The sequence below is a fragment of the Onychomys torridus genome, chromosome 12, assembly GCF_903995425.1.
Source record: "Onychomys torridus chromosome 12, mOncTor1.1, whole genome shotgun sequence".
Taxonomy (NCBI): domain Eukaryota; kingdom Metazoa; phylum Chordata; class Mammalia; order Rodentia; family Cricetidae; genus Onychomys; species Onychomys torridus.
The window spans coordinates 65,237,084-65,260,954 of NC_050454.1; the positions used below are offsets into that span (position 1 = coordinate 65,237,084).

Consider the following 23,871-nt stretch of genomic DNA (forward strand, 5'->3'; position numbering starts at 1 on the left):
CAGTTTGTAGCAGTCTTTTATTATCCCAGGCTTGACTTATGTATGTTCTGGGCACTTTTGCATGCTTGGTGGATGTGACCTTCCACAAAGTTTTATTTGACTGCACTGTACAATTTCATGGTGGTATCTCAGCTTCAGGAAGGAAAAACAGATCAAGCTTGACATTTTCCATTCACAGCTGAACCAGTTAATCATAGAGTGGAGGGCACTGAAGGATAAGCTAATCAGAAAAGCCCAGAAAACAGGGCTAGGCAGCTTCCATTAGGTGAGTCCAGATTGCATTGATCAGGGACATTGGGGACCAGGAATTCCTACAACCCATTTGCACTAAGAAGCCTACTTTGAAAAAAGGCGAGCAGTGAAAAGGTGACCCGTGCAGCAGACTTATCACCCGAAGAAGCTTTGTAAAGTGGAAAATAGTTACCTCTCCGGGAGGCTTCAAAACTATCAAAAAGATGAATTCTCTGGATGTCATAGGTTAATGTGGTGTTAGGCATCAATGTTCGGTTTCGGTTAATACTGGTGACTGCAAACTTGAAAGCTAATTCTTCAACATTAACGGGTTCATTTTCCACAGTTTCAAAAATCCCTCCTGCAGAAGCAAAAGAGATGCATGAGAAACGTTAGACAGGTGAAGTATCGCTGCTTTAAAAGAAGACGGTAAAGTGTTAACAAAAGACCCCAAATCATAATCGACAGGATGACTAAGGTATATACAGAATCTAGGCTGAATGTTATCAGAACGTGTTACGTGCAAACAAATAGTTCTAACTGCATACAGATGTTTAAGGTTTTAAATCCAGTATTAGATAATACCTTTTAGATGATGAATATATTCCAAATATTTTATACCACAGAATCATAGATAATAATGCAGTAGAAAGCATTTTTCTCTGATTTTCACAAGATTTGTGCTGTGTTTGACCTAAACATAATTTAAACTATATTCTGGTAGGTAATTCTGCCTTGGGATTTATACTTTTCTATTGAAAACAGAGTTTCTATGAGCTGGAGAGGTGACTCTGCAGCTACAAACACTTGTATATGGCTCTTACAGAGGACTGAAGCTCAGTTTCCACCAACACTGGACTGCTCATAACCACCTGTAAGCCAAGCTCCAAAACATCTGACACACTGCTACGTGCCTACACTCATGTGCACACCCCACCCACACATACTCATGTGCATGCCCCACTCACACATTCATGTACACACCATATCCACAATACTTATTAGCACACCCACACATTCATGTGCATGACCCCACCCACCCACACTCATATACATACCCTCACCCCAACACACACATGTATACACCCTCACCCCCACACACTCACCCACACACTCATGTGCATACCCCACCCACACACTTATGTACACCCCCATCCACCCATACTCACATGCAAACCCTCACCCACACATTCATATGCACATCTCCTCCCACGCAGGTACACATGATTAAAGATAAAATAAACCTATTTTTAAAAGTTCTAGGCCCTAACTCTACTGGGATTGGGGCAGGGATGGACTGGGACAAACAGAGTAAAATCCTGCTCTGACATTGTTCAGAATGAAAACATCTTTTCTAGGTTTTATGGCTCAGATGTCTGGGGTCATATTCTATGCATCATAACATATTCCAAAGCATATGGGTAGATTCAAAGAAGGGTTATTATCTCTCTTTGAAATATCATTTGAATATACCCCAAAGCAAACTTGTGCTCTAACTCTGGGGAAATATGTTCTTTCGTGCCCTAGCTCCTGGCATCTTAAACATGTGTATCTATCTCACTTCAAACAATATCATCATGCTTGGGCTTCATCTGAGACTCCAACTCCAATGGAGTGAAACACTGATATTGGATAGAGACATGGTAAGCTGTATGTTCTTATTATTCTTTAAGTGCACCCCTGAGATTAACTCAAAAGACACAAAACATTCCATCGAAGCATTACAAACTGACCTCTGCTTAGCTAAGTCCTTGATTTTGGCTTTGTTTCCTCTGAAAATAGGCCCTAACTCCTGCCCATGACATGTGAAATGCTCATAGGCTGTAATTTATCTACTCTCATTGTTCCTTATTAAGGGTCAGAATTAGGTATTTCTAAACTTTGTTGATTCAAGCAAACACACACACACACACACACACACACACACACACACACACACACAATCTGAAATGAAAAGCACAAATAGTCACCATGTGCCTGATTTCTATTAGTTCTTTCTCACATGGTGAAATCCAGTGTACAGATTTTAACTAAATATAATTACACTGGCCCTATTTTGGAAGATTAGGTTTTACAAAAAGCACATATATAGCTTTATTTATGACTTTATTTCTTAATCAATACAGCATCTAGCTGTGAGAGATGAGAAGATCTATGGTAACCTAATTTGGCTTCTTTCAAATATGTTTCTGGCAATTATAGATCAGTAGCTTGAACCATTCATATATAGATTACTACTATGTTTCTCTATGAAACCATACTTAAGAATAAATGATGTTATTCTTTTAACTTTCATGTTAACTTTCACTTAAGGGGAGACAGATGTTTCAAACGTAGTATCAGAAAATGCTATGTTTTCCCTCTGTCATTCACAAATGGGGAATCAGGGAAGGACTTTCATTTTCTCTGTGAGCTGAGTAGATGGTGGACTGACAGATGAAGACGTCAGGCAAGAAGCCCTGATTGGTCACAGGCAGATTGATGTAAGATGAGCTCACTGCTGTGGTCAAGGTGACCTACACTGAGGGCTTTTGCTGTTAGAATTCCCATAGTAGTCATTGGCAACTCTGTTTACTAGTCTATATCCTCTCAGCCCCAGCAAGGGCCGTGTGACAGAGTCCATGTCACTCAGAATCTGACCCCATCAAGGCATCTTAAGATAGTAAGGCTGAAACTCTTTAGGGGGAGAGCCAACCTCTGCCTGTGAGAAGAGCAGCAACTTAATGGGCAGGGCAGGCTGTGGGAGGGGATATACTCCCAGCTAAAGAACAGAAGTTCTGAAATGTGGACACTGGCTTTACCTAATTCTTCTCTGAGATTTTTAAGTTGTGGGAGGAAAATCATCCCAGAGTAGCTATTCTGTGTAGTTTTCTTCAATACTTTATAACTAGCAGACAAAGTAGGAGATATTTTCCTGTTCTAGTCCATGAAAAAGAAGGAGATAGTATATGTTGTCACCAAATAATTCAGTTACAAGATTCATCTGTGACAATCTGTCTTTTCTTCTCTGTTCTTTTTTCCCTCTCTTACTTTTTGAGACTTGAGGATGGCCCGTTTTAATAAGATATTTAAATCCTTCTGGGAATGTCTTTTATGGGGCTAACTTCTGTCCTCAGCTGTCTGGAAGCCAAGGGTCCAACTTGTCAGGCAGGAAGACTCCTCTCTCAGTCATTGCTCTTCTCTACTCTTGTAGCCCATTTCCCCCTTGACTGTCCCTCTTTCTACAAAGGTCAAGGTACCTCTACGACTATTGACCTCTCTCATTTGAGCTGAGATAACCATAAGTTCTAGTCCTAAGAAATCAATGAACTGTGGACAAAGTTAGAAAAAGTAAAAGGAAGGTAAGGTATTTAGGCCTTGATGTGTGTGGAAAAAAATCTATCCATTCATCTATTTATTTATTTATTTATTTATTTATTTATTTATTTATTTACTTGTTTGTTTGTTTATTTATCCTTTCATTTATTTATAGGTTACTCAGGTAAGATCAGTGGGTGTAGAAAGAGGAAACACTTTGACAGGTCAGGATGAACAAGCTTCCTTTTTTGGCTATAAATTTTGAACATGGCAGATGGTGCCCAGATGGGCAGAAACCTCAGAGGTAGTGTGGCCATGCTTGTTTTCAACACTTACGTCTTATGAGGAAGAATAACATGAGAAGTTTTGGTGAACTGCCATTTGTCTTTATGGTGATGTGAGTACTACAGCCTAGATGCAAGTGGGTTTATGTGGTGGTATTGTGTTCCCCAGAATATTGTGCACCCTAATAAACTTATCTGGGGTCAGAGAACAGAACAGCCACTAGATATAGAGGCCAGAAAATGGTGGCACACCTACCTTTAATCCTATCACTTGGGAGGCAGAGATCCATCTGGATCTCTGTGAGCTTAAAACCACACTGGAAACAGCCAGGCATGATGACTCACTCCTTTAATCCCAGGAAGTGATGGCAGAAAGCAGAAAGCAGAAAGGTATATAAGGCGTGAAAACCAGGAAGCCTGGTTAAGCTTTTAGGCTTTTGAGCAGTTCAGCTGAGACTCATTCAGATGAGGACACAGAGGCTTCCAGGCTGAGGAAACAGGATCAGCTGAGGAACTGATGAGGTGAGGTAGCTGTGGCTTGTTCTGCTTCTCTGATCTTCCAGAATTCACCCCAATAACTGGTCTCAGGTTTGATTTTATTAATAAAACCATTTAAGATTCATGCTACAGGTATAGTTAGAGATTTCCTGGTCCTGCCTGGCCCACAGTCAGGACAAATCTCTCTCACCCACCAGTCCCGCAGCTGCTCAGACTCAACCAAGTAAACACACAGAGATTTATATTGCTTACAAACTGTATGGCCGTGACAGGCTTCCTGTTATCTAGTTCTTCTTCTATCTTAAATTAACTCATTTCTATAAATCTATAAGTGGCCACATAGCTTGTGGCTTACCGGTACCATCTTGCTTGTCATGGTGGTGGCTGGCAGTGTCTCTCTGCCTCAGCCTTCCACTTCCCAGAATTCTGTTCTCTGCTTGTACTGCCTAAACTTCCTGCCAGGCTACCAGCCAATCAGCACTTTATTTATACAGAACAATATCCACAGCAAGTGGGCATCAAACCCTCTGCCTAATCACAATAGGAAGGTGAGCAAGAGTCAAAGGGCATCATCAATATAGAGCCCTCTCTTTCTTCTCAACCCCTCCCCCAAACCACTTGCTGTTCAGTGTCAAAGCTCATGATCCTTGGAATAATTGACCAAACACAGGGTTACAAAGTAGAAGTTGGGGTAGGCAGGGTTCTAAACTTTAGGTCCTCATGCCCTTATATAAAAAAGCTAGGAATTGTGGCATGCTTGTAATCTACAGGGGTAACTGAAGTTTTTTCTAGTCCTGCCCAGGTCCGCAGCTGCTCAGACCCAAACAAACACACCAAGGCTTATATTAATTAAAAATGTATGGCCTATTGGCTCAGGCTTCTTGTTAGCTAGATCTTATATCTTAAATTAAGCCATTCCTATAAGTCTATACCTTGCCACATGCCTTGTGGCTTACCAGTATCTTTATATCTTGCTTCTCATGGCGGCTGGTAGCATCTCCTGACTCAGTCTTCCACTTCCCAGAATTCTCCTTATCTGTTTATCCTGCCTACCCTTCCTGCCTGGCTACTGGCCAATCAGCGTTTTATTTATCAACCAATCAGAGCAACACATTCACAGCATACAGAACATCCCACAGCACAGGGACATCCTAGGAGCTCACTGGCCAACCAGTCTAGCTAATTGGCAATGTCCAGGTTCAATTAGAGACTCTGTCTTAAATATTGAGTTGGAGAGTGGTAGAGGGAGATACCCAGTGTCAACTTCTGGCTTCCACACTCACTTGCAGGGGCTATACACACCTTTGCATTCAGGCATATGCTGCACACTCAAAATATAGATTAAAAGCCTTGTCTAAAACTAGAAATTGGGGTTTTAAGAATCATGCTCAGCCGGTGGTGGTGGCACACACCTTTTAATCCCAGTACTAGGGAGGCAGAGGCAGATGGATGTCTGTGAGTTTGAGGCCAGCCTGGGCTACAGAGTGAGTTCCAGGACAAGCTCCAAAGCTACACAGAGAAAGCTGTCTTGAAAAATGAAACAAACAAACAGACAAAAAGACTCCAGATTTGTGTACAGATAGATATTTGTGCTCTTTGAAATGATAAAGGTAGAACTATATTTCTTATAAATACCAAAATAGGTATGTTTGGAAAATAGTGTGTGTATTTAGACTTGATTTTTGAAGACCTGTGGGTTTCCTGTGTTGATTTTTTCCTACTGTGCTTTACCTAGAAGAATAGAGGTTGGTACAAATAAATCTTATACTTAATTATATTGGTATACGTGTGTATGTGTATATATACATATATCATATCATAACATATCATCGACTCTATGCTCCTGCACTTGAACACAGCTACAAGAACACAGCCACTAAATAAAGAATATAAAACAAATAAGAAGTATGTTCATGGTTTTGAGTTAATTTGAATTAAAATTCCTTTTTTTTCCTGAGTACATGTCATTATTATAACCTGAAGTGTTTCCAACCTGAATTCAAAGACTGAATCCCTAACCCCAGTACCCAACACTTGTGACTGACTATATTTCACAAGGTAATCAGGCTAAAATGAAGCAGCAAGCGTGTTCCATGATCTTGTCTGTTGTTATAAGAAAAAATAAACTAGAGTGGTTGGAAAGATAGCTCAGGAGCAGAGAGCAATTCTTGCTTTCAGAGGATCTGGCTTGATTCTCAGCACCCACATTACAGTCAACAAAGAATTGCAACTCCAGTTCCAGAGGATCTGATACTTTGTTTTGGCCTCTGCAAGCACTGTGTCACAGTGTATAGATACATATGCAGGCAAGATACCCTACTCATAAAATGAAAATAAGTAAAACTTTAAAAAGGGAAAAGAAACTGGAATTCACTGCCATACAGTGTTTACCTTCATACAATCATGCAGATGATAATCTATGTGAGGACAAACAGAACCAAAATGGCAATGTGAAGGCCATGGAGAAGACAAGTCTGCCTTTTCTTGATCCTGTACTTTTAGCCTGTATGACAGTGATAAAAATAAACCACTTAGTCTGGTTGGTTGGTTGGTGAATTGGTTGCTTTTGTTTGTTTGATCTGGCCAGCCTTAGCCTTAGGAAGCTAGTGCATTCATCTTGTCTTTTTACCCCGAAGGGCTTTTTTTGTTTTGTTTTTTGTTTTTTGTTTTTTGTTTTTCAAAACAGGGTTTCTCTGTAGCTTTGGAGCCTGTCCTGGACTAGCTCTGTAGACCAGGCTGGCCTCGAACTCGCAGAGATCCACCTGCCTCTGCCTCCCAAATGCTGGGAGTACAGGCATGTGCCACCACCACCCGGTACCCCCAAGGGCTTTAAAATAGAAAATTTTAATAGTTTAGTGTCAATCACTTTTATCTAAACAGCACTTTCTTCTTGGAACTGTAATGTAAGATAAACAAAAGGAAAGTCCGTGTAATTCAGATTCTACCATCACAGTGCATTTCTGTTGGTATTAATGCACCTTTTCATGACAATCACTCATGGGAACCACATATGGCAATATCGTGCAAATAGAGCAAGTTGCCTACAAGGAGTAATGCTGGGTGGAAATTGAGGGAAGTTCAACAGAGAGCTTTTGGTTTGCACCAAGTAATTTCATGTGGACTTAGAAGAGACTTGTCCACCATGACAAATCCCACTACTATTGGATTAACAACATGACTACTTCAAGCAAATGGTGACACTTAGAGAAGGCTGAGAATAAATGTCCTATTTCATGAGCCTTCTGAAATTACAGCTCAGCAATGGAGCCTATGTCAGCTTTCTTTCACTATAATAAAATACCTGAGGAAATTTATTTATAAAAAGAAAAGGTGTATTTTGGCTCAGCGTTTGGGAGATTCTTGCCCATGATTTATTGGCTCCATACCTTTAGGTTTATGATGAAGCAATAGATCATGGTAAGAGTGCTTGGAGGACAAACTGCTTGCTTTGTGACCAGAAAGTGAAGAGGGGAAGAGTAATGTCCCCTTTGAGGTATTATTCCAATGACCTAAGGACTTCTCATAAGGTTCCACCCCATAAAAGTCCCCAGCACCCTGAACAATGCCACTCTGGAAACTACACCTTTAACAAATTGATCTTTTAAGGCATACACAACATTTGAACTCTAACAAGTAGTTTTAAAACTGTTCCTAATTCACAGGCCATTCTTACAGAATTATAATGGAAAGAAGACTGGAGAAGCATTGTGAAGATTCCCAGCTTAGCTCAAGAGCCAACTATTTATTTTCTTTTTGGCTTCCAAGGATATTCAGTAGGTGTTTCTGTAACCCACCTTCCAGCCACAGTTTCTAAAGAGCAGGGACAACATGATGTTGTAGATACTGAGGACCCAGCTATAGGAATATAGCCGTGGACCTTAAAGAACATAAAGATGTTATTGCCCACCATTTCTATCCTGGTTTCCTCTACATGGGTTTTAACTGGATGATGGATGGGAATTTTAACAATTATTACCTTTATCCCTCCAAAATCATTAAGAAACTGAACCAGGGAATTAACTTCATTTAATTATGACAAAGCCACATGAAAGTCATGACTTTAAGTACTGTTCATCTAAAAGGAATATTGTTTTGACTTGGCTTGACTTATAATAGTAAATATATACACTAATATCCCTTTTAGAAATGTATTAGATTTACATTGTGCATGTATGCATATGAATAAATATATGCACATACACACAGACACACAGACACACTCATATATCCACACATACATACATAAACTTCGGCTGTTTTTGTATATGTTAGAGTATCTGAGAATTTTGCCAAATTTAATGATTCATCCAATGTGTCATTCTTTCATCCAATCATTTATTTATAAAATGCTTTGCATGGTAAAATCCAGAGTTGTATGAGTCACTGGGAATACACCATAGTAATAAAAGAGATGAGCTGTAATAGCCAGGCATGATAGTTCATTCCTGTCATCCCAACACTTGGGAGGTGGAGCCAGACAGTTCTCTGTGAGTTTAAGACCAGCTTTGTTGACACAATAAGTTTCAGGCTAGCCCAGGCCTACATAGTAGGATTCTAATGGGGGGGGGGGTATATGGAGGGAGGAGGAGAATGATAATTTGAATATGCGACTTTAGGAGCTTTTGTATTAGATGTTATTCATAGGTGGGAAGAAGGGAATTGGCATGTCTACTGAGAGGCCAGATACGTCTTCACTAAAAGTACACCTGACTAAGAATCTGAAAGAACTGAGACATGAACTGAAGATACCGAGAAAAGAATGTTCTGCAGAGGAAGCAAAATAATGAAAGAGAGGAGCTATTTTGCATCATTTTTCAAGAGTGATATGGCTGCAGTTGACTGATCTAAACTTTGACCAGTAGAAGGACTCAAAGAAACGATGGAGGTAGATTGGAGTAGATTACAGAAACAGTGATAGGACTAAGGCTTTTATTCTAAGAGACATGGAAAGCTAGCAGTAGGCTTTGAACAGAGTGGCTCAGTGATGTATCATATCACAAAAGAATCACCATGGCTTCACTATTAATGAGGAAACTGAAGAAATGGGCAAGAGTCAAGCACAGGGAGATCTGCTCATGAACCTGTTCTACAAGTGACTACTTCAGTAGTTAAGCTAAGAGATGATGGTGGCTAAATTCAGATTGTTGTTATTGACAGTGTGAAAAGAAATTGTTGAATAAAAGGTAGCACTGGCAGGGTTGCCTGATAAAGCATGCAAGATGGTAATGAAGGATGACATTGTGTTTGGAGATTTAAATAGTTGTTGATATTGCTGAAGAGCAGGGCAGAGGAATGTGATTATTCCATGATTCAGATATTTAAGTGGAAATGCCAGCTAGAAAGTTTGCTATTCTCATATTGATGTTATACAAGTTGTTTCTGAATGTGGAAATTAGGGTGCCACTATAATGGAAGTAGTGTATAAAGCCATCATCCTGGAGAGAATCACTTAACAGGAAATGTAGACAAGCCAAGGAGTTCCTAGAGCCAATAAAAGCTGGAATATGCAGGGACTGAATCACTTGGATAACATCAGGAGAAAGCAGGACACTGTCAGTTTGATGAATTTAAATTTCTGGCCTCTAGAACTGTTAGAGAATGCATTTCTGTTACTGTATGTAGTCAAGTTTAAAGGTGTATGTGTGGGTGTATGTGTATATACATCTGTGCAGGCACATGTACTTGAACACGCACATCTACGTGTGGAGGATATCAGCATCTTCTTCAATTACTCTCTGCTTTGTTTTAGTTTAGTTTTGTTTTTGAGACAAGATCTCTTACAGATTATGGACCTCACCAATTCAGGTAGGTTGGTTAGAAAATGTGCTTCAGGGATCCACCTATCTCCTCCTCAGTACTGGGGCTACAGATGTATTCTGCCTCATCTGACTTTTACCTGGGTACTGGGGATCTAAACACAGGTTCTCATGTTTTTTGATCAAGCATTTTATTGGATAATCCATTTCAGTAGTCCTGAAGTTTTTGCTATAGTAGTAACAGAGTACTAATGCAATAACAAATTGACTGATTTTTAATTTTTATTTCACTTTGAATGGATTAAAAAATTAAATTTGTGGGGTATGGTACAATATTTCAATACATCTATATTTGTATACATCCATTTGTAAAATATGTTCCAATTTGATTAGTGTAAGGAGAATGTCTCCCAGTTCCACTATTTATCATTTATTTTGGGTCAAAACATTCTAAAACTTTCTTTTGTAGGAAATTCAAATATATAATACATTACTAACTATATAGTTACCTCACTATGCTTTGGACACTAGAATTTGTTCTTCCTGCTCAATTGTATTTTATAGCTGCCAAGCATGCTTTACTTAAATTTGCCGACATTAGCTGATTTTGATGATCCTATTTCTCTGTCTAAGGTGTCATTTTATTCAGCACTTTCAATAGCCGTTTCTACCTCTCTGATTCCATTTTGCAAATACACTATTTAACTGTATTACAGGATACATTAGTGATTTTTATTTACTTCCCTACTTTATTTGGAGTGTACCAGATCAGATTAGGATATTATTGTTTGTGTTCTAATAAACCTCACACATCCCCAACTAACTGCTGTATATCCACTGTGACAAATTGTGAGGTCATTCAGAAAGCAAGGGTGACCTATTAAATGATGATCTAGAAATGGAAAGCTTCCAATACTGGCTCATGTTTTGCATTCATGAAAAATAACAACCATCCCAGAAGCTGTCAACAGAAAACAAGATGGCAATTTGATCCATTCCTTTGCTGATGGCTGCTCCTTAAATACACAATATTATATTGCCTCCTTTTATTGCCACATCCATAATTCTACTTTATTGCATCATAAGCAATTTACTCGAGGCTCATATTTACTGCACCTTTAATTTCAAGGTTACACATTTAATTTCTAAGATTCCCTTTCACATCCACCTTCACATCTACTTTTGTGCACAAAAACCGTCTTAATGATCTTATGTACCTGAATTTGGGTGGGAATTTGGTGTTCTATTACTTAATGGAAGAAAAATGGATAAGGAGAGTTTTACATCTTTCAGAAACTCTTGAGTAAGGACAGAGTTATAGGTCAAAGACAAGTAGAGCCTCAGTGGTCTGGCTGTGACCCAAACTTCTACAAGTAGCCTCATATATCAGTGTCTTTGAAAAGGAAGAATACATTTTATATCATACCTGAGATAACAACCACATTTAAATTCTTTCTTTGATGCTTTAAAGAGATCTGCATAAGTTTGGTATAAATGCCCTTCAAGAAGGAGAGACACATGTCTACGAGGAATAACTGTCATGCTTTAGAAGGTGGCTAGTAAGGGGAAGGGTGGAATTCTGCATTGTTCTGCAGATGCTATGGGCACTTTTTCTTGATAAATGTGCTATACATTAAAAGCAAATTTAATCATTCAGAGTAAAAAGTATTTTTATAGTCTTTCAATATTCAATTAATTTATGAAGTATTATTGGTTGTCTGTTAATTTGTAGGGCATTGCTAGCACTAGAAGATGATACGAGATGAAGGATACTTGGTTCTTTCCTTCAGAAAGATGCCAGTCCTAAGTGATGGACTGCAAGAAGGGAAACCATGTGAAGCAGTCTGTTACTTAATCAAGAGAACCTAAGCACATGCTTTGTCTCCTTCTACATGTAATCTTTTCATATACTGTCAGCCAAGAGTGAACTCTTTCTCTGTTAAAACACTGTAAAGTGTATTGATTATTTGGAGGAATTTGTTTAGTATAACCATTATCAAAAATAGTCTAGAAGCTTCTCAAACCAAATCTAAATCTATCATAGGATCCAGATACCCTACTACTGGGAAATGAAATCAACATGTTGAAAAATCATGGACACTCTTGCATTTATTTCAGCATCATTTACAATAGGATATGGGGTATGCAGAGGATCATGAATGAATGAATGAGTGAATGAATGAATGAAGAAAACTGATATATTATGAAGACAACTGATAAATAATATGCAGATATCATGTACATACACACACATGTGTGTGTGCGCATGTGTGCGTGCGTGTGTGTGTGTGTCTCACAGTGGGTAAAAGGCACTTGCCACCAAACTTGATGATCTAAGTTTGACCCCCAGGACCTACATGATTGAAGGACAGAACCAACCCAAGCAAGTTGGCCTGTAATCTTCATATGCATATCAAGGCACATATACCAAATTTCCCCAATTAAATATTAAATTTTTAAAAGATCATTAGAAAGGTATGAAACCCTGTAATTTATGACAATGTGTTCTGGCCTGGAGAATATATTGTTAACTGTGGTAAGTGAAGCCCACAAAGATCAATGTTGCATGATCTCCTTTATCAGTGGAATGTTAAAATGTTGATTTTAGAGTATGATAATAGAATGGTGGTTCCCAAAAACTTGGGAGAGTAGGTGGTCTGGGGATGAAGAGGGGTTGGTGATGGACACAGTATTATAGCTAGGTAGAAGGAATGCTTTTGGTGTTCTGTAGCACATCTGTCTGGATGTAATGATTGACAAATATCAGAGTGGTTGGAAAAAGAGGATTTAGCTTGTATTTGTAAAAACAGATAGCTGTGGGATGTCTTTCTGTATGCTGGGAATATGTGTTGCTCTGATTGGTTAATCAATAAATCTGTATTGGCCTATGACAAGGTAGTTTAGAGGCAGGCAGGAAATTCAAGCAGATAGACAGGAAGAACAAAGGAGAGGCAGAGAAGAGATGCCAGCTACCGCTAGGAGAAGCAAGATGTGAAAGTACCTGTAGGTCGTGGAAACATGGCAACTTATAGATAAATGAAAATGGGTTAAATTATAGGAGCTAGCTAGTGAGAAGCCTAAGCCATTAGGCCATACAATTTGTAAGTAATAAAAGCCTCTGTGTGTTTACTTGTCCAACCGGCTACAGGATGGGTAGGACACAGGAAAACTTCTGACTACATTTGGCTTCCCAATGAGTTGGCACAACTTTCCACCTAAAACTTAAGATAAATTAAGAAGAAATTCTAAAATAAAGCTCAGAACAGCTTTTTACTTCATGTCTCATGCAGGCTGAGATATAGAGACACCAAGGTACAAAGACTCTGCAGCATTTGGGCTTGAACACAGCATGCCAGATTCCCACCATGGCACACAGAGGTGTCCCCAAGCTGCTGCAGCTGCTGTGTGGTAGATTTAGCTTTTGCTATCAGAGACAACAACAACAACAACAACCCCCCAAAAAAGGTTTCTGAGCTACACACTGCTTTGATAGAGGCTCATACCCACTGCCTCCCAGAGTTGGCAGAGAGTATGGCTCCTCGAGCTGGTCGTGGAAAGCTGAGGTGGGTGGAGTCAGCAGCCAAGGCTGCCACTTTTTGTCCTAGCCATGCAGTTTAACAGTTTAAAATCTCTCCTGATTAGAGAAGGATTATAGGTTCACAGTAAGACAGATTCAGATGGAATAAAACTCTGGTTTACAATGTGTGTGAAAAATAGACTTGAAAGAGAAAGAAAAAGGAATATATGTAGTTAGATAAAGAAACAGTTTAAAAAAATAAAGACTTTAAAGAGATAGTAATATAAAAATTAATGTCTATGGATATGTTGCTTTGGAAAAGAGGTTCTGCTTTTGTTTCCACAGAAGATGAGAACCTGTGGATTGCTTCCAAGCTAATATTGTTTGACCAACCAAGACCCCCTGAAAGGTCTCCAATGACAGCCATGTCCCAGATGATTCAATATCCAAGTCAGCTTCAAGGCAACTGGATCAGAGAATACAGCCTCACAGACTACTCCACTCAGGACTTGACCATAATCCTAAAATTTTCTTTGTGTCCCCATAAGAGTACCAGTGCCCATAATCAGCAGGAAGTAACCTAGAAAACTATGCCCACATTTCCAAAAACTGGATTATGGATATTTGTCTTTGTTTAGAGATTGGTTACAAATTGTTATTGCTCATAGTCAACGTATTTCTAAAGAAAAGAGGGAGATAGGATATAGCTATGATAGGATGAAAGGGTACATATTGAATCTACTTTTAAAGAGCAACAACTTGTGTAAAATCTTTTAAATGGCTACAGATTTTAGTTTATTACCAATGTAAAGTTAATCTTGTTATATTGTATGTATATTTCTACTCTTGTTTAAGGTATTATGTTTGTACAGCTCATTTGAAGTTGTAATGTATAATTAAGAAATATAGATTAATAATTAGTCGTCCATGATAATCAAACTTATAGTCATGTTAGTTACATTTTTTTAGGTATACATAGATTTATTTCAACTTGGTAGGTAATCTTCAAACACTTCAAAGACCTACAGAATGTGGCATTTAAAATGTTTTAAAAACTTAGACTTTTCTGGACAATGAGACATGTTTGCTCCTGGCAGCACCAATTACTTCAAGGAGTATGATGGGCATTGAAGAAACTCATTATGGAGTTTGTTTTCCTTATGGAAAGAGACCATTTGGGCAAGAAACTGTTCTTACTTGGACTGTTTGAGAAAATGTTTTATTGATTGGAGATGCAGGACCCATGGAAACTGACCACTGAACTTTGCAAGGTGACATGGTTATTCAGGTTCCTGCTTCACAGAAGAAACTGTCAGACATTCTACAGGACACAGATAAAAGTGACTAAAAAACTCTAGGCCTTTAGACTTAAAATGGTTGCTCCAACACTGCAGAGGAACTTTGGATGACTGTCCAGGCAGCCAGATGTCTCTGTCATGTCCAGAATTTTGGAAGTTGCTTACAATGTGTTTCTTATTTACTTAGGTAATATATGCTTCTGGGGTCTTTGATGTAGTTGAAGAATAAATAGTTATAATTGTAGTTTTCCTTAGTCATGATAAAAGATAAATTAGATATGAAGCTTTGGACTCACAAATATAGGATAGACAATAGGATATTTTCTTTAATTTTGCCAAATACAAATAGGCTACATATTATAACTGTAATTCTTACCTGATAACTGTTCTATTATTTGTAATTTTACTATGTTAAAGTTAAAACCTTCCTTTTTGATTAGACAGAAAAGGGGAAGTGCTGTGGGATGTTTTTCTGTATGCTGGGAATATGTGTTGCTCTGATTGGTTGATAAATAAAGTTGTATTGGCCTATGGCAAGGCAGCTTAGAGGCAGGCAGGAAATTCAAGCAGATAGACAGGAAGAAGAAAGGAGAGACAGAGAAGAGATGCCAGCCACTACTAGGAGAAGCAAGATGTGAAAGTACCAATAGGGCATGGCCACATGGCAACTTATAGATGAATGGAAATGGATTAAATTATAGGAGCTAGCTAGTGAGAAGGCTGAACCATTAGGCCATACATATTGTAAGTAATGAAAGCCTATGTGTGTTTACTTGTTTGAGCAGCTGCAGGATGGGTGGGACTGCAATGGATAATTACTTCAACATCATCATTATCTCATATACACACAAATCAGAATCATACTTCAGAAAGATACACAGGTATCAAATGTTAATCAAAAACTTTCTTAAGCCCGGAGCCCACATGTTCCTTGAGGGTAGGGTCAGTGTTAATGGGAACTTGCTGGGACTCTATTCCACAGCATGAATGTAGTCCAGCACCCCCAGCAACTGTGCAGTTGATTGAATGTTCAGTCTTGTGCCTAAGCACTGAGCCACATGAAGCACTCTCTCTGTCCTGCCAACACAGAGGCCTGGGAGAGCAGAGTAGTGGTTGAGATATGTAGCGAGACCTACTGACTTTTCCCATTACTGACTTTGTGGCAATGATTGCTTTTTCTCTCCCAACCATTACCTCCCATGGTCCCCAAGCTCTTTCAAAGCTCCACTCTTCCTGGGAGCTCACTCCTCATCAGACTGCCAGCACCTTCATTTCATGCAGGGATGGCTGGTGTCCTAGTCAACAGCGGGTTCCAGGCAGCAACCAGGAATATTGCCAATGAAGTAATGCCAAAAACCTTTACCCTTATAAAAGTCTGGGATTGCTTTAATATCTCTTGAGAGTAGTTACATTTCTAGCTTTTCAACATCTCATTTAAATGGCATGTATTAGCAAGAAAGGTCTCTTGTTTCCATTTTTTTCTGCTTATTAATTAAATGGATAGAATATGCCAAGTTCACAGCCCAGAGTTCCAAGGAAGCTATATTATATGTTTTATCCCAGTTTTCTAGTTTATGTCTTTCTGTTTCTGCCATTTTTTAGCTGGAAATTTCTGCTTGTTGAGAAGCAAGGGTTGTGTTTAAAGGAAATCTGGAGTCTGAAGCCAGAACAAATGGAGGTTCAGAGCTCCCATTGGGCAGCATTTATCAGTGCATTGACATAGGATACACAAAAGGTCTTTGTGGTCAAACATATTTGGGAAGCGATGCCTAGTGTCAGCCCTCTTGGAAATTCACATTATACAGTAATATGCATGTTGCCCACAAGCCATGCAATAAGGAAAGCAATTCGACACTGTGTAACCCAATGTGTTTCTAAAAGTCTCTTGATGACAGGACACTTTTCCCTGGAACTGTGACCAGTTATTTTGATAATCACATTTAAAAGCAATTTGATTCAGAGATCTGCTTACATTTGAACCAAAAAATGTGCACTTTTAATAGTATTTTCATGTCACTTTTATGAAAAGCTAGACAGAGTCTTAATCAGAAATATAAACCCTCTAATTACAATGCTACTCTAAAGACATATTAGATATGTACCATCAAATTTTACTTTTTGCTTTTACAAAAAATAATTAAAGCAAGAAGATGATCTCTGTTTCTATGTAAAAAGCAAACAGATAAAAATATGTGTCTTTTGGTCAGTCTTGTCTGGAAGATATATTGCAGGCAGGGTATATCTCTGATGCTTAATGTCAATATTTTAAAATGTGAAGTACTTAACTATCTGCTCTCTTATTTTTCTCCTTTAAAGTCTTCTATTTTAGTTTTAAAAATTCATTATATATTGCTAAGTGCTCCAATAGCTAACAAACGTCTCATAACATTTTTTATTCACTGCTATTAAAATTGTGCAAAATGCTCCCTTGAGGCAATAATATTTCATAATATCTAAAAAGTGTCAGAATCTTTGCCTGTTTTAGAGCTTTCTCATTTTAATATTTTTGATTGAGACTATGTATTTATTATTGCTCATCAAGGTACTTGCAGTGGTTCTCAACCTTCCTAATACTCTAATCCTTTAATACAGTTCCTCCTGTTGTGGTAACCCCCGACCATAAAATTATTTTCATTGCTATTTTGTAGCTGTATGAAATCACTCCTGTTATAAATCATAATGTTAATATCTGTGTTTTCCTATGGTCTTAGGTGACCTCTCTGAAAGGGTTGTTCAACCCTCCCCAAAGGGGTCATGACCCACAGGTTGAGCATCACTGCCCTACAGTCTAGCAGATTTCAGTTAGGTATGTACCTAAGTTCCACTCTGAGATTCAACCTGATTAACGGAATCAGTGGGGATTATACTTAGTATTCAAATACCTGCCTGACATGTGCAAGGCCCTAGGTTCAGTCCCTGCACTACAAAAGGAAAACAAAGTCAATGTTGTAAGCACTGGAATGAGAGTTTACAATGACATGAACAACAAGTAAGCCTCATGGAAGTCACTTCTAAGAGAAAAAGCTCTAGCAGTGGGTTTCCAGATGGAGTGCGAGAAGCCCAACACGCCTGCTCAGGAATGCTAAGAACTGATCTACAGTACAGCACAGCTAGACATCATGTCGTTGAGGACACTGTGTTGAATACAACCAACAGAAGCTTTGGGAAATATTCATGTTTTGCTTTAAAAGCTGCAAATCTCCTTACCTGCTTATTTCCATGTCATTAAAAACACACTTCTCTCTGAACTCCTAAAGTAGACACGAGAGCCTGGAGAGAGTACAGGTATTCTTACTACCTGAAATACTTTCATATTTAAAACATATTTGCACAAATAAGTTAAGGGTTGGAGGAGAAGAAAATCAAACACAGATACTAATATATAGTATGAAACAACCACTGTGAAACATTTGGACAATTGCCTGTCATTATTTTTTTCTGAGTTTCTTTTATTCTTCTGCAATATAAAAAAAAAAAAACTAGTTTTGTTTTTAGTATTAACAAGAGAAATTTTTTACAAGGAAAACAGTAACATTTGCCACAGCATCAAAATAATGTTTAAGAGTAAAATTAAAGAGATGAGAAACACACAGAGAGCTACAAAACACACCTGAACGCATTTAAAACAAAACAGAAATGGGGATATATATTATACCATGTTCATGAATTATGGAACTTACTATTATTATAACACTTATTCTTATTAAGGGATTTACAAATATAATTTAACCTCTATCAAAATCTCAGTTACATTTTATGCAGAGATAGAACAATTCTAAAATTATTGTGGACTTGCTAGTGACCATGAGTAGTGGACACAACATAAATAAAGAACAAAGCTAGAGACATCATGCTTCAAAGCTCATAAGGGAACTAGTCACCCCAACAGTGAGCTGCTGAGATAAAGCTCATGTTAAACGAAAGCGCTGACTCAGAAATGAAGCCTTGAGGAAGGCATCAGTCAGAGCTGGGAAAGGACAATGTTTCAACAATTGGAACTGAGAAAACTGACACCAACATAGGAGAGGATAAAGTAGTTACTTAATTCTTTACCAGACATAGAGTTCTGCGGAGATGGCTCCATGGGTAAGAGCACTGGCTGCTCTTCCAGAGGACTCAGGGTTGATTCCCAGCACCTACATGCCAGCTTACAACCATCTGTAACTCCAGTTCCAGAGGAACTGATGCCTTCTTCTGGCCTCCACAATTACCAGGTATGCATATGGTGCATATACATATATGTAGACAAAACACCCAAGATACATTAAAAACAAATATTCTACCAGGTATAAAAATAAACTCAAGGCATATGAAACTATAAAATAACTAGAAGAAAACACTGGATGAGAGCTTTGGGATTTTAATCTGGGCAATGATTTCCTGCCTGTGACACCAACATTATAACTAACAGAAACAAAACTGTATCAAATTGAAATTTTTCATGGCCAAAGAAACCATCGGCAGACTGCAAAGGCAACGTAGGAAATCGAAAAGAAATATTTTCAAAGCATATACCTAGTGAAATCTTGGAGTTCTCTATGCCGATTTTGAGAAGCAGATTAATTATATGTAGTCATATAATGATTGATATATTCATTTCATACTGGCCTTTAATCACTTGTTCTATGTGCATGACTTATTAAAACGTATATTGGATATTTTAAAAGTATGCAAATATTCTTTACACATACACTGACCCACAAACCTACAAAGCTAGATAACAGAAGAATGTCTACTTTAGGTTCTCTTCCCCTTTCTGTCACCTTGAAGTTAGATCGTGGCTCATTCTAGTGTCTTGCTCATATTTCACTGAGATGGCCTGGGCTGTGCTGAATTTACAATGATTCCCAAAATACCAGTGATTTGTCCTAAGTTTTTAGCATTTCATAAACTGTTAACACTACCTGATTACCTTATGTCCTTTTCACATCATGTAACACTTTAGGCCTCTCTCCTTATATTAACCCAGTTAATTGGTGTATGCATTACACTGTTTGTATAAATCATTGTTTATTTGATCCACTCTTCAGTCTTTCACTATTATAAAACTGATTATTATTGGCATTCAGTACACTGCCTGGTTTCACTGGCAGAAAGAAAATGGTCTTGAAATACAATCATCAGGTTATAATGTGGTGGTATTGTGTTCCCCAAAACATTGTGCATCCTAATAAACTTATCTGGGGTCAGAGTACAGCACAGCCACTAGATACAGAGGCCAGAAAAATGGTGGCACTCACACCTTTAATCCTAGCATTCCAGAGACAGAAATCTACCTAGATCTCTGTGAGTTCAAGGCCACACTGGAGACAGCCAGGCATGGTGACACACACCTTTAATCCCAAGAAGTGAGCCTTTAATCCCAGGAAGTGATGGTAGAAAGCAGAAAGATATAAAAGGCACAAAGACAAGAAACTAGAAGCTTTTGGCTGGTTAAGCTTTCAGGCTTTTGAGCAGCATAGTTCAGCTGAGATTCATTCTGGATGATGACTCAGAGGCTTCCAGTCTGAGGAAACAGAATCAGCTGAGGAATTGGTGAGGTGAGATGGCTGTGGCCTGTTCTGTCTCTCTGACCTTCCAGCATTCACCCCAATAACTGGCTCCAGGTTTGATTTTATTAATAAGAACTGTTAAGATTCCTGCTACATTATAGGGTATAAACAGTTCTACAAGACTAGCAAGTGCCCTCTTGCATCCACCATGGAGAAACGCCCAAGTGACTTCCATCATTGTCCAGGATCTTGATGACTATAGGTCAGTTTATGCCAAGAAGGACTTCCTATTCCTTTAAATATTGTGGACTTATTTTTTAAAAACATCTTTATTACTCATTTTCATATCTGTGGGTTTAAGTTGTTTTCTCCTGTCTTTGCTTTATTTGATGTCGTGGGATGATGTTGGTTTTGTTATTGAAGTGCTTATGGGTGTTGGTCCTTGCCTTCTACCTTGTTTCAGTCAAGGTATAACAACACCAGGCCTTTGACATGTTTTTATTAACAATGTTTTCTCAGTATATTTGAAATTCTTATTAATGCAGAGTAGGTTTTTAGGCAGGTCAAATGTCCACATTTTAATAATGTTATACACTGATTTTCTTTCCATGAAATATGACTTGTTTGTGATGGTGGTTAGGATTTCTTGTTCTTTCCTTTCCACATGTATGGGTGGATGTACCTAACTTGGAGCTGGATGGGGCTGGGTTGCCAGTTCTGCCCAATGACCTGCAAACAGAAGTTACTTTGTCAGGCACTGAGCAGAACACTTCACGGCCAGTGAGTCTCTAGGGATCTCCTTTGTTTATGTCTGTCCAGTGCATGGGTAACAGTCACCCCCTCAGCCTGGAAGCTCCAAGGGGCTACATGTGCAACAGAACCTGCATGCAGCTGTTTAAGCAAGAGTACAACTTTGGTCATTTGATGGCAGGTCAGTAAGGGCATTTGCCAAGCACCGGAATGGAGCCTGATGTTGGAATACAACAATCTAAAAAGCTATTCTCTGTTTCATTTACAAAATTGCTTATATTATAAGGTGTTTGTAACTCTGTGTGTCTCTGATTTTGTATGTGTATTCATGTCTGTGTGAGTGTAAGTGTGCTTGTACGACAGTGTAGGTGTGGATTCCAGGAGACAGCCTCACATGGAGGCCCTCATATTTAACTTGCTGTGTCAGGGTCTCTTGGTCACAGCTTCCTAAGCCAGGCTCCCATCTGGAGAATGTCCTGTCTACGTCCCATGTTGTGGTAAAGCATGAGAATTATAGATATCCCTACTGTGTCTGACTTTTTATAATGTGGGTTCTGAGAATCTGAACACAGATCATCAGGCAAGCATCTTACCCACTGAACCATATCCTGGGCTTCTTGGAAGTTTTTAAAAGGCTATTTTATAATTTTGTCACTTAATGAGTTTGAAATTTCTTTTAGTGTATGGCTTGAGGAAAGCTAATGCAAGTATTTATGCTATATAAAATTACACGAACTTATGCTACAGGAATTACATGACACACATGCACATATGCAGTCTCTACTGGGGAGTGATCTTTTTCATGTATTGAATTACTGTATAATTTCTGTTTTATTGCCATTGTATAATTTCTATTTTATTGCCATTCTGCTTAAGTGTATGTAGCTCTGAATTGTGCTAATAATTGGTTTACAAATTTACTGGGTAAATGACTTTTCTAATTGGATCTAATTGCTCCTTTTATGCAATTATTTTCTTGAAAATATTTGCCTGTTCATGAATTGGAAATTGTTGAAAATATAAAAAATTAAAGTGTTGAAAAGAATTTCATTTCTCTAAGATTTTGAGATATTTGTATGAAGATATTTATATTTAGTTGTTATAGATTTAAAAGTAAATCACAATACTTTTTATAGAATTATGTTTTCCTAACAGGCAAGTTTGACTTATAATATTTTATTTTTCATTACTATTTATTTTTGTGTATCTGTAAAAAACATCTCTTCCTTTATGAATTCTTAGTAATACTTCAAGTTTCTGGATTTGTTTTTTCATAACATAGTCATTTTCCTACATCCATCATTTCTGCTTTGCTTATTATATTGGCTAGTATTTTCAGAGTAAGATAATGAGAAGTCTCTGTATTTTGTTTTTAATTTAAATTGAAATGCTTCTACTGTTAAACCATTACCTATTATTTGGAAGTTGGATTGAAATAGATGTTATATTATTAATTTAACATAGTACAAGAAATGAAAATTAAAATAAATGTGATTTGTATTCATACCTCAAACAATATGCATTAACTTTCATTAAATGTTTCTGAGTTCAATTTCCCTTCTAATGAGGTATTTTATAAGATTGCATTTCTTTACATTATTCCATCTATGCAATTCTGGGATAAATTATATTTGATCATGGAGGGCTTTTCATTCAGTATGTTGCTGAATTAGATTAAGTGATGTTTTGTGTGGTATTTGCATTTTTATTAATAAATGGCCATGGCATATAAGCTTTTCTATGTATTAGCCTTGTCGATTTTGTTATTAGAGTTGTCTAATTTTAATGAGATTTAAAGGATGAATTTCAAATGATTCTATGTCTTGGAAAAATAAAAAGAAATTCCTTAAGCTTAAAAGAACTAATCAGCAAAATGATACAGCTTTGGATGTTTCTGCAATTGTTCTTTGATAAATTTTTAAATATTTACTGGTCTTTTTGAGATTGCAGTGACTTATTTTAGACTGGCTTAGTAAGAAATATTTCATATATTTAATATATTTTATCTATTTAAGTAATATTTTGATATTTTTATGAAATTATTTATATATTATACAATTATTATAGAGATAAAATTGATTTAAAGAATTACTGATGATTGTGTGTGTGTGTGTGTGTGTGTGTGTGTGTTTCCATTTGGGCTGATGTGCACATGTGTAGGGATGGATGCTAGTGGAGGCTGGAAGAAGGCATCAGAGCCTCTGGAGCTGGAGTTACAGACAGTGTGAGTATTTATGTGGGTGCTGGGAACTGGAGTTGGGTCCTCTGTAAGGCCAGAAAGCACTCAAATGCTGAGCCATCTCTCCAGTTCTGAGATACAATTTTTTTTTATGTTGTCAATGCTATTCTTTTTAAGACATTAGTAGAAACTACTAATAAAATGGTTTTGTATATTTGGCTTTATATCCAATCCGAGCTTTCTGTCATTTTCCATGTTTAAATTTACAAATATAGTTATATGTTAAAATTTTATTTAAGTACTGTGTTGGAATATTTATTTTTATAATTTTGGCTGTATTTCAAGTATTTGATGTGGATTTTACATTTTCATTATTTTATAAGTATTTTTAAATGCATAAATTATTTCTTTATTGATTCAAAAATTAGTAAAAACTTTTAAATTGCAAGAGTGCAGAAGGCTTTCAAACATTCCCTTTTTTGTGAAAAGGAAGTTATTTCAAGTATATTACTTTAAGTTTTGAAATTTTTTTCTCCTTTTTTAAAATTTATTATATTTGTATTTAATTT

General features: G+C 37.6%; 1 protein-coding gene across 7 annotated transcripts in view; it reads right to left on the minus strand.

The window, feature by feature from the left end:
• Positions 1-23,871, minus strand: part of Grik1 (glutamate ionotropic receptor kainate type subunit 1) — a 404,890-nt gene that overhangs the window by 154,306 nt on the left and 226,713 nt on the right. For all 7 annotated transcript variants that reach the window (XM_036203403.1, XM_036203400.1, XM_036203401.1 and 4 more), the window contains exon 2: positions 425-592. In XM_036203403.1, coding sequence (XP_036059296.1) covers positions 425-592 — 168 coding nt within the window. The remainder of the gene's footprint in view (positions 1-424; positions 593-23,871) is intronic.